Source organism: Trichoplax adhaerens, genomic scaffold, assembly GCF_000150275.1.
Source record: "Trichoplax adhaerens TRIADscaffold_9 genomic scaffold, whole genome shotgun sequence".
Taxonomy (NCBI): domain Eukaryota; kingdom Metazoa; phylum Placozoa; class Uniplacotomia; order Trichoplacea; family Trichoplacidae; genus Trichoplax; species Trichoplax adhaerens.
Genome location: NW_002060951.1, coordinates 1,382,570 through 1,395,084, shown reverse-complemented (window position 1 = coordinate 1,395,084; position 12,515 = coordinate 1,382,570). Strand labels below are relative to the sequence as shown.

Sequence of the window (12,515 nt, the reverse complement as noted above, 5' to 3'; positions counted from 1 at the left end):
ATTAGTTTTACCCATTCATTGATAGTCCGTAAATAAGCGACATTTGGAAGATGTTGACGAGTATAGTGTGGCAAACACTTCAAATGTGCACCGAGTCATGTTTCGTTACATAGTTAGCATCCAAAGACTATGCGCTTGTAACATGGTGCATATGCTATAAGATTACCTCCAATGGATAATCAATACACTACTCAGTATAGCCATTATAGGCTAAGGAAAAAACAATGTATGAAGAATGACCGGTGTTAATTGCCATACGCTGACACTCTTGTTATGACTCAAAAGTAGTATCTAGTGCCCAATACATCCGTAAACACCCATACTGTTCTATAGTTGTAGCCAGCGGTACGTGGCCTACTTACCGGGGTTAACTCTCGACCTACGGTAAAGTCACTGGGTGGCAACTAGCCCAGGGGTAGAATTCCAGTTCCAGCCCTGGAGATGCTAATAGTTATCCTTCCACATTTCCAACATGTTAACAGAATTAATCCGAGACGAAGGCATCCAAGTCCAGACGATTACTTCATTAATTGCCAACCATCCTCAAGAGATCAATGAAAAAGACGAATATGGCCGTACTGCTTTACATATTGCAGTTAGCCGTGGTCGCCTCGATCTAATCCAATGTTTATTGGAGAATGGCGCAGACCCCATGGCTTTAGATCACCAAGGTAACTCTCCACTCTTTTTCTCCCTCAAGCTACAAAGTGCACAATTTTTAAGCAGTCATGGTGCTGATATTCAACATCGCAATCTTCGTGGTGATCGAGCTGTGGATTATGTACGCCGTCTTGGTGGCCGATCGGAGCTCATCGACTTCTTGTCTGGATATCAAAACGAACAAATCGCTACTGCATTACAAGGTCAATCATGGATTAAATTACGTAATAGGACAAACCAACCTCGAGTTAGCGTGTTAACTTCAATCTCTACAACCATTAAATCGGTTTATCATCATTTTGGCTTAGCAAAGTTAATAGCAATATTCCTCTTTCTTGTTGTTCTCTCTTTATATCTAGCTTATTATATTACTGGTATTTGGCCAAGTAAGCACGACCTCATCTATCATGGTAGTAGATTATTCAACGGCCAATCAGGTCATCACAAGACTTAATTACTGATATATCATTTTCTTCCATTTTACGGCACCTTCTATCACTACTCTTCGGCCTAGCAAGCACAATCTAGTCGATCATAGCAGTAAATTGCGCGAATACGACAATCAATCAATCAAGTCATCCCAAGACTTAACTATATCATTTTCTTCCTTAGTTAGCATGATCTAATCGATCATAGTTAGACTTAACTATGCATTTTCTTCATTTGGGGGACATATCTTACCACTATTTGGCCTAGTAACCACGATCTATCCTATTCGCTAGTAGTAGACTATTCGGATAAATTAGAATGCACAGCAGAATCATACCACAATATCTAACATCGACGATAGAATCAAGTCAGCACAAGACTTTATGATCATTTTTTCTCTTTTAGGGTCTTGTATCGCTGATATTTGGCTTAGTAAGCATGATCTAACTTTTCAGACTCGTAATAGTAGATTATTCTACTATGATCAAGTCAGCACCAGATTTAATTACAGTATATCGCTTTCGTTAAGCGCGACCTAATACTACGATAAATTATCAATTAAATTATTCTGCGATCCATCAACTCAGCAGCCGCCTTAACTAGATTATTTTCCATTTGGGGAACCTTTTATTACCGCTATTTGGTCAAGTAAACATGATCTGACCTATTATACTCGAAGTATAAGATTGTTCTACGATCAAATCAAGTCTGCACAAAATTTGGATGTATCATTTTTCTCTTTTTGGTCATGCATTACCGCTATTTGGTCTAGTAAATACGATCTACTGTGTTATTATAGTAGATTGTTCTATAATCATTCAAGTCAGCAGCAGACTTAACTGTATAATTTCCTTTTTCCGCCTTTTATTATAGTTTACCGATATTTGAGCTAGTATATACGATCTATCCTATCGTAGTAGTACCGTCGGTTATTCTGCAATCAATAAAGTCAACATGAGATTCAATGATATCATTTTTCTGGCTTCCTATCTTCATCTTCAGGAATCCATCGAAATTTTTAAAGTTTTTTAAAATTCTAAGACAATGTAATCAAAAGTAAAATAAGCTATACCTATCTCCAAACGATCTCAAGCCATCTTTGAATATCATAGTGGAAAAGGCTTACTTACAAGCTACGATTTGTGCTCTATCTAAAGCTGTCGTAAAGAATAATTGAATACTGGTCCTGTACTGTAAATAAATAATACATACACTGTATAGCTTGCAGGGAATTTTGCGAAACATATCCTGTTAAAAGTTTTTTGTATATCATCAAGGGAAACCAAGTACTACTGTAAATAAGCGTATGATTGAACGCTGTAATAATACACATATAGTGGAAAGGATAATCGAATTAAAACTGATTGAAAATTTTCTTTCTGTGATTGTTAATTTTTCTTGAAATTGAAAGATTATTTACTAACCTATAAATAACCAAATTACTCCATTATCCTATTATGCCTATTATAACCTAAAACAGAGGCTGTGCGTTATCCTTATTAGACTGAATGAGACTAGTTATACCACCGCCTAAAATACTAACCCGTTTATAAATCGATTTACGAAATTGTGTAGGGATATTTTCAACTACATCAGTTATCACCCTTAGTTTTAGTTCTTCGAGATATAATAGAATGCAATCAAGTATGACTGTAAATAATTCACTTAACAACTATCAAATGATACAGAAAATTTTTAAATGATCCTGAAGATCCTTCCTTATGTCAAGTCCAAATTGTCAGAAAGTTGTCGTGCAATTCAGTATAAACATGTGATTGGATGTAAAGTAATAGTATAAGCAACGTTCTAATTTAGGTATGCTGGAGATGAAATCAGGATTTGAACTTTCAAAGATCTTAAACTTGATGACCCATACAATTTCTTGCTTTAGGATGTTACTGTGGCTTCATTAATATGCAACGAATGATTGTTTTAATACCAGAATCTTTCACAAAAAGAACGTAAATCCTTTTTTGCACTCAGCAATAAAACGAAGAATGAAACAATCCCTAAACCAAAAATTATTTATTCAAGCTTTCAATCAAATTTTACAGTAGTACAGTATTAAGTTTACTAGACTAACACGATTGCATCGTTAATAAAAATACTTTATATATCTGCCTTAAACTATATTACGAGAAAAAAGATCCTATTGCAAGCCATAATCATTATGATATCTTTTTAACAGTATTTCTATATACACAGCGGCGCAAATTATCGATGAAAAATCCTAAAATTGAGCTAACCGCTATAATAAACAGACGTATATGTATACAGAGATGAACTCGAACACCATTGAATTAAAAAATTATTTATGTATGTATGTATTACAACAATCTAGCAAATTAAAATTATCATCATCCTTACAAGCTAGCTTTAGCAATAGTACCAATTATTAACTACTCTATTGTACTCATCTTGCATTACTACTTGGTAACTTTTCATGCTAACCCTCTATTAATATTTAATCCTTAAGGATTGAAATTGTAAATTTAAGAAATGACGTTGAAAATCTTTATCTTCGGCTTCTGTTACAATCATGGACATTATGGCATCCAGTAACTTTAAGACGACGTATCTACAAAGTAAATAGGGGGAAGAATCACAATTTTTTCCGTATGGCCATTATAGAAGTAATCAGAGTATAACTGGGATATTACCAACCTATTAATCTTTCTATTTTGAAAACAGAGGACAATATTTTCAGCCGTTATCCGGCTTTGATCTTCATTGAGTAAATAGCTGAATAATGCTAAATCAGAATTGGAATAGAATAGTTGATATAGTTAAAGTTGCAGGTTATAAAATAAAAGTCCTTATCTAGGGTACTTATTAATCAGAACGTAGTTTTTACAATAATAATAAAGCAAAAGTTGTGCTACTGACTATAGCCTCTGTAATGTAGTGTTAAAGAATAATTTAAAAATAAATATGAAAAATTATTAACGGTAGTAGCCATGACATTAAGATATATCTAAATGTACAGTTTAAAATAAAATTACAATGAAAGTAAAGTTATTAAAACATTTACGGAATGGAATATGGACTAAGATATTATTGATAAGATAAGCATCATGTCATGCACTATATCAGATAAAAACTGATTTTCGGTATGCCATGTCAAGTTGAAATATTTAATGGATTTCTATACCATGCATAAAAATATTCAAAGTTTCAACAGAATAAAATATCTCTTAATCATCTTAGCTAATAGGCATCAAAAAAAAGATAATTCATTAATCTAAATAAGTAAGATAGAAAACTCTAGCTTCCAATCGGACTAGTTAAATATTTTAACTGCTATAAACAATTTTAGCTCACAATTACACCCTTTCGTCATCCATTCTTCAGCATTTCTCCTAATCTCTCCTTCATCATCTATAGTTGAATTAGATGATGCATTGGCTAGCCAAATGCCTTCTGGCCATAAAAATGTATGAAGATAGTTAAAATAGTAGTCCCAACCAAAGTTGCGTAGAAATTCCTTAATTCCACTAGATATCACGCTAATACGCGTACAAGAAAAAAATATTTATAAATTTTATTACCTATCAATATTACTTCTATCAGTAATGGATTAGCTGATCAATTATATGATTATGTAATAGATTAAACATGAAAATCAATTTGATTCAAAGTAAGAAGAAAACAGTCGACTCAAATCCGGAATGGAAACATGTGTTGGATAATTTCGAACTCTCAAATCATGTTTAATGCCCTTACTTTTCAATATTTTTACCAAAAAAGGAGAGTAATGCTTGTTGAACTGTGCTAACACAGAAAACAGAATCATGAGGTTGAAGTAGTTGGCAAAGGAGAAGTAAAATAGTATCGGTTAATGGATAGTGAACAGCGAGTGATTCATTGGTCATTTGCAATCTGAGGATTGGGGTCTTCCTATTACTGGCTACCGACTCATCTAAAATAGAATGCATCAACAATATAAGCTCTAATTAAGTTACCATCGAAGCGAAGTTCATCGCTAAGACTAGCTAAATACAGAGAGTAAAAATACAATTTATAGCTTAATCACTAAGGTGTTTTATCATACTTACGAATATCCATTTCTTCTCCTGTGTTCTTGTTATTTTTCGCTCGCAGATCTTGCCGACTTCTTGATAGAACTTCACGATTAAAATTAGGCACAGTTAGTCGATTACCTGTGCTACCAGGTAAATGTCCATTACTATCTATTAAAGGAATGGAGTTGCCATTCCAAGACGAATTGGGTACCATAAAACTTCCTCTCTGTGTACTTGGTACGACTATGCAATAGCAATTAACCCAGTTCAAGTATTTGCGAGAGGAAAAGACAGTTACATTTGAATGAAAGTTAAATCTATCACTTATATTGGCATAACAACGGCTGAAATTTAAATAGTAAACCTAGACTACCTTTACGTAGATCAAGAAGGGAAGATGATTTTGTAAAAACTTTAGTCTTCTTTTTGCTTTGTTGCCTTTCTTGCTCTTTATTATAAATGTAAACACTAAAGTAAGCAATAGATGGTATCTTGATTTTGAAAGATTTCTAGAAAATAGAGCAGCAAAAATAAGAGTTTTTCTCGCCATTTTAAACGAATACCGTGATTTATTAGCCAACCATGCAATGATTGAAAATAATGCAATAGCGAACTCCATCCAGTAATAATTAATTAATTATTTTAGAACTCCAATCGAATGCTACAATATATAGATTAAAACTTACATTTTGAGGCTCACGAAAGGTAAAAGTACGATAATTGCTGTAAGTAACTTTTGTCGTTGTAGATGTCTCTCCTGAGTTATCCCCTTTTTCCTTCGTTTCGATGGTAACATCTTTTGACTCTCCAGAATCTAAATCTTCAGGATCAATATCTTCACCAAAAAGTGGCTATAAATTAAGAATACACTTATAGTAAGTTAAAAACCATCAATCATTTCCTCCTATATATATGTAATAGCATACTAAATTTCTATAAGACAATACTAAAAATATCAACATGATTAGCCAATATTAAAATTATCCTTTAGCTCCGATTATAGAAATTAGTCAATTTTTTGATTTGCTTTACAATATTTAAAATTGTACCGAAACAACGATAGCTATAGCATAAATGCTATTGATGAATTCTATTTCGATAATTATCTAATATTGTTTAAGCTGATGGAAATACAATTCTAACAAACTTTACGCTAAATTTTATTAATATCATATGATCAACTACTAAAAATTAAATAGTAACAGTTAAAGTTGCAGTTATACTGCTGGCAGGTCTTATGATATCGTTATCATGCGGATGTAATAACCTAATTTGCTGTAAATTGCAACTCTAAATCAATTTAGTTTGTTATATAAAGCATTCGTTAAAAAATACAAATTACTACGGATAGAGGAAGATATTCCATAAGTAATCCTATCTAAAAATTAGTTAGTTAGTACAAAACTATTGGCTGACTCGAAAATTAAAAATTCTCAAGAAATCTCAGGTATAGCCACGAAATTGCGTAGGTGAGGATATAGAATAGGTTTAAATCGAAAAAGCACCTTACAAGAACTATTATCTTGTTGCATCCTCACGGAGCAAATCGTGATTGTATTAATAAAACTTTACTAAAAAGTTAATAATAATTCTTACAAGATAGGAAGATACTTCTCTTACAGTATAAAACCTTTTTACCTAGTCATCATTCAACAGAAATGCTGTAAATCTTACCTGTGGAAAGATTAAGTTTTCATCAGCTAAGCGTCCCATAAATTGCTGAAATTCCACGCTGTTTCTCAGTCGTGGTCGTGATATTAATACCTACGAATATTGTATGATTAAAGTTAAAATAAATTATTTTTAATCCTATTGCTACCAATATACCGATCTTAGAAATTAATAATTTAATATTTCAAAATTTGTTACAACAAAGTATGTGTATATGAACAGAATATTTGCTAAATTAAAACAAATATATTTTCATGAATGCTCTTATGTATCGTGCGAGCTAATAGCCTATTCCATTTGCTATATTTCTATGGAAATATCATAAATATCATTAATAAAATGTAGCTCTCACATCTAAAGTATAATTCTATTTAAAGGGCCATGATGCTCTACTCTGATATCAAACCGATATTAAAACCCATAGAATAGCATGAATTGGGTAATAATCTAGCATCATTTTGTGGTCAATATCCGTCGTAAATTTCTGCTCAGCCTAAAGTATGCTTTACGGTACATGATGAATTCTATTAGATTATTTTCTAATATTTAACTAGTAGCAAATGAATGGAGCAAGGCTATTCGATTTGCCTCGATGCCTGATTGATATTAAAATCGATAAGGCATTAATACTGGGTGATAGCTCATACTTGAATTTATTAACACCATTTTAAAAGAAATTATATTTTTCTACCGTACGTTCTGCTAGAAATACTGAATTACTTTTATTTTTCTCTTATCTTCAGCAAAGGCAGTATGAATTTTTAAATACATTGACTAATTGTAAAGTATATTATAATCTATCTTTAATGTTTTACTTTATGATAATCTATATCTAAATCAACTGATGCCATTTTAAACTGGAAAGCCTATTTATCTACTAAAATACGATACTACATGCTCCTATCAAGAATATTATTTACGTATCTATTCCTACTACTATACAATCTTTTATGTGAAATAACTGCATATATATAAGCTTTGACCATACATAAAGTATACTGCAACTTCTTGTCAAATATTATTTACGTATTTGCTAAGCGGCTCATCACTCTACTCTAAATAACAGTAAGTGAATTAATCTTGCCTTTAAGTAGCATTCCAACATATCTCGACGATTTTCAATAACGGCCGGATCAAATCTTGAAAATGCATGCACTAATCGCGTACCAGATAATGATAGCCCTAAATATAACAAAGTAAAATGGATACGGTCACTATTAAAACTAATCGAAGTATAATTCATAGTAATCAATTATAATTAGCAGTACCATTTTTGGTGTAAATACAAGATTAGTCAATTTTAAGCTGAACATAACTGCAAAATTGTGCGGTATATAATTTAAAACTAGTCTATACCCGTCGTATACCGATACATAGTAGGAAATGTGTAAGAAAGAGATCAGAGATAAAATTTTAGGCAATTTTATTGTAGAATGGTATGTTTGATTGTACCAGCTTTACCTTTCAAATCAGCAGGACTAAATCGCCGTCGTAGTCGCCTATTTAATGCAAAAAATTCGCTAAAACGATGATGGATTTCACGATGACCTAAAGAATAAACGATATCATCCGTATTTTCGCTGTCTGCTACATCCAGAACAAACGAGCCAGTATGTTGCCAACGGGAACGTTTTAAACGAACGTCAAATAATTTCTTAACTTTGAAGGGAAATGAACCGTTACTAGCAGTATTTTTTGATCCAATAACATCCACGATATCATCTTTACATTGATTTTTTTTGCTTAAAGAAAGAGAATGACGATCAGCTACTTTTTCGCTTTCATCTGATTTAATCCTCTGTCGTTTTTTGGCTCTTAGTGAGAAAGTATTTCTTGACTTGGATTCCTCATGCTGCTCCACATTTCGCCATATGCTATCATAATACTGAAGGATTAATAATAGATCAAAATATCATGGAATTAGGGTTGGTATTTCATTAAAATTTTGCTACTCTAGTTAAGACATTTCAATAAATCTTTGTACTATTAAATAAAAAATTCTAGAGATTAGAGCTAAAATGTAGTAATACGATAGTATACTTTTAGCGATGAATTTTTGTAGCTAGAAATATACTATCGCACTACACAATAGCATCATATAACTATAGGTTTTATGGTATAGATTTTACTTTTTTAAGCTAGACTTTACATAAGAGCTATGCGTATATCAATCATTCATACAGAACTGTAGTCCCATCTTACAAATATTAAAGTATGTTTTTGTAACTTTGAGCGAAAAAATCTTGAAACAGTCTCTCGCAAAAATTATAAACCTATCTTAAGATAAATAATTACAGTATTGGAGCTCAAGTGAGAAAACTTTAAAATTACAACTAAAGCAGCTGATGAATGAATTATATTGCTATTATAAAGATATCCCATAAATATCCATGTACTCTTTCATACTAAAATTGTTAAAATTAGAACTCAATCAATAAGCTATATTAAGCATTACGCTATCACTGTGAATAATAATATACTGATATTATAGAATTTAAGTCTACGAACTAAATGAAATATTATTATTCGTCAAAATTACATGTATATGCATATTTATAGAATTAGAGCTAGGATTGTAATATTAATATATACGTGTTAACATATTTATACGCAACTTGTCATAGAAATAATTAAAAAATCTGATCTGAGTTACCAATATTTCATTCTAAGCATTAGTAACAGAACTCAATTATCTTAAATTAACATATATAGGTATGTGTTAGCGACTTACCTCGATACAGTACAAAGTATATTTATTTCCAGTTTTGTCTTTAGCAGTGATTGTCTTTGGAATAGAGATTGGCTTATAAAATCCCAATTTTTCCAACTTATTAATTGGGTTAAAATGTAATGAAACATCATCGGGTTGATTTTCTTGTATCAATTCGTATCATAGATAAATATTAGATAGATAAAATACAAGCGTGAATCGCTAACTCATTGGTAATAGCATATAAGAATAAGGTCACGTAGAAGAATGGAATTAATGTCATCACTGATTGTTAGCTTTAATATACACCATCTCTCATATGTTATGAAATTTTAGATTCTGGATTATGTCAAAATGTAACGTATAAAATAAATTTCTACTGAGAAATACTGAGATTATGACTGCACGATATACAGAAATACCGTAAATATACCCTGAAAAATAGAGTCGAATATACTTAAATATTAAGTTAAGCAATAATAGTAAGCTAGCTATCTTCAAGCTATTACAAGACAAACAGATAGGAATAGTTGAGATCGAGATTATGTAAGGTACCTTCTTGGAAGATATCATCATTAGAACGTTGATGACCAGCAGGAGATGTTACATAAATTTGTATTCCAGTGCGATCTTTAATTTGTTGATGTTGCGGTAAAGGATTAAATAAATCTTTCATACCATTAGTTGATTTATCGGCAAAGTCTAAATTAAGTATTGTATCTTTACTATTTGTTAGATTATGATGATTATCTTCTTTTCCACTGATAGTTTTAATCTTGTGAAAGGCTTTCAAAAATGAATTTTCATTCTCTTTCTTAACACAATCAATATCATCATAGGAATGTGATCGCGTTGCTTTGGATGGAATGTTCTCATTGGCGTGAGTTGAACGATAGGATGATGATCCATCAAATGTAGCGGTTTTACGGTGATTGGATTGCACTGATCTATCCCTGATGAGAGAGGAATAAATTTTAGATATACGTTTGCTCTTATGAGTTCTTTTTGCATTATTTCCAAGCCCAGTTGCCGTGCTTTGAGCAAATTCATCTTCTTCATTTTCATCTTGAATATTTGATGTGTTATTTCCGTTATGATCATCTGTACCTTTTTCTGAATTTTCCGTTTCATCGGATCCTAGTCGAAATCTTGGTTGAACGCGCTTAAACAGTTTCTTACTTAATGTCAATTTATTCTTATTTTTGTGTACTGCTTTATTACGATTAGCAAATACTTCGATCGAATTTGTTTCCTCGTCGATTGGTTTAGTAGATAATGAAGAATTACCTTGGCTAGGAACTTGAACTGCTGCAGTATGAGTATTAGCTCGAGGCCGAATATTGTTTCCTTTATTACTTATGCCTTGTTTCTCACTTCGATCTTTTCCTGGTCCGTGAGCTGATTGTTTGTTTATTACTTTAGTCGTATTACTATCGTTGGATACATCCGATAGGTATTCAGAACTATCATGGACTGAATTAGAATTAATTGGTTGATTTAAAGTATTAGATTGATTTACTGTAATATTAGGAGGTCGATTTTTTTTCTTTTGACGAAGTTGTGCTAATTTTACGCTCTTAGCTTGGCGTCTAGCATAAGCTGTAAATACTCTTTCAATTAACTTACCCAATAAGCGATTAATAATCCGAGGCTCAGATAACGATCTAATAATGGATTGAAGAATATGCGACGCTAGAATCTCTCTTAATAAATATCTAACTGTATCGCTATTGAATTCATCACTTGATAGTAGAGCATAAAGAAGCAATGTAGCCATATGCCTAATATAATCTTGTTCACCATCTTGGGTTGCTGTAATACCTTGATAAGAGCATCGAGCTTTATAGGATTGCCAAATGAGTTCCTCTTGATCTTTTCTATTACTCCCATCGTTAGAATCCTGATGAGACAGAGGAGGAGCTGTAGGGGGAGGGGTAGAACGATTACTGCTAGCTCGATGAGTAAAACCCTTAACGCATTCATGATAGATATGAAAATGGTTAGTTAATATCCCACATAAATGTTGAATAAATAAATGTGGATCTATATTACCAATTCTATCGATTAAACGACTGCATATCTGTTCTAGTTTTTTACGTGTTTCTTTCTCGAAATGATCACTCTGACTTAAATTTTTATACCAGGTTGAGATAAAATCACGACAAATGTAATTGATTAACTTATTTAATTCCGCCTGTGCCGCAGGATTTAATTTTACAGATTTAAATTCATTTTCATGATCTCTATCATGGCTATTTTTACTACTCCTTGATGGATTAGATTCAGTTAATGATTGAATAAATGCTTCAAACCGTAACGATATATTATTATTGAGTGCCAACGTTGCTGTCCATATACCAAGTATTGGTGGCACAGTATAGATTAAAAACCAAGTTGTCGTCTCATGTGAATATAAATAAAATAAACCAGCTAAAATTAAAACGTAGATACGCCATGAGAAATATGACCATAGACGCTGTAAGAAACGATTTAAGCGAATATTAGTTAAGATACTTAATGATTGTATCTTCTCATTAGACAAGAACATATGAGTGGAGTCTTTTTTCTTCATCTTTTCTTCTTGAGCTAATATAATATACTTTAAACAATTGATCGATAGGTAAAATTCTTATTCATATTTATCATTTTTTTTCTCTCTCCAAATACTCTATTATACTGCAAGAGCAATTGATCTATTCGATCTGGTAATGTTTAGGAGTTCAGCGGATTGTAAACTCTTACCTAACCTTCAAAATTACTAATGTCAATTACAATGGCTTTCTATTTTTAAATCTTAATTTTCTACGTCTACCGTTAGCCAATTTAAGGTGATATAATCATCATCGGTAACTGCTTAGGTGTAAATTAGTACTAGCTAAAACTATACTAAATATACTCTACTATTACGAGAGTAATACAGCTCTACCTGTGTGTCCGGCATCAAGAATAATAACAAACAATATTGTCGCATCTATTCTAGCGTGCCGACATTCCAATGAAACATATGGTTTCTTATTCGTATA

General features: G+C 32.0%; 3 protein-coding genes across 3 annotated transcripts; 1 reads left to right on the top strand and 2 right to left on the bottom strand.

The window, feature by feature from the left end:
* Positions 1-472: 472 nt before the first annotated feature.
* TRIADDRAFT_58923 (uncharacterized protein) lies at positions 473-3,016 on the top strand (the record flags this gene model as incomplete). Its single annotated transcript, XM_002115071.1, has 4 exons — positions 473-1,046; positions 1,495-1,577; positions 2,665-2,733; positions 2,981-3,016. The coding sequence occupies 4 exons, from the start codon at positions 473-475 to the stop codon at positions 3,014-3,016; spliced, it is 762 nt and encodes a 253-aa protein (XP_002115107.1).
* Positions 3,017-4,369: 1,353 nt separating this feature from the next.
* TRIADDRAFT_58922 (uncharacterized protein) lies at positions 4,370-7,239 on the bottom strand (the record flags this gene model as incomplete). Its single annotated transcript, XM_002114890.1, has 8 exons — positions 4,370-4,595; positions 4,813-5,008; positions 5,052-5,081; positions 5,250-5,354; positions 5,485-5,620; positions 5,798-5,962; positions 6,786-6,875; positions 7,189-7,239. 8 exons carry the CDS (start codon positions 7,237-7,239, stop codon positions 4,370-4,372), a joined length of 999 nt encoding a protein of 332 aa, XP_002114926.1.
* Positions 7,240-7,827: 588 nt separating this feature from the next.
* TRIADDRAFT_58921 (uncharacterized protein) lies at positions 7,828-12,064 on the bottom strand (the record flags this gene model as incomplete). Its single annotated transcript, XM_002114889.1, has 4 exons — positions 7,828-7,964; positions 8,244-8,667; positions 9,514-9,656; positions 10,048-12,064. 4 exons carry the CDS (start codon positions 12,062-12,064, stop codon positions 7,828-7,830), a joined length of 2,721 nt encoding a protein of 906 aa, XP_002114925.1.
* Between the last annotated feature and the right edge of the window lie 451 nt (positions 12,065-12,515).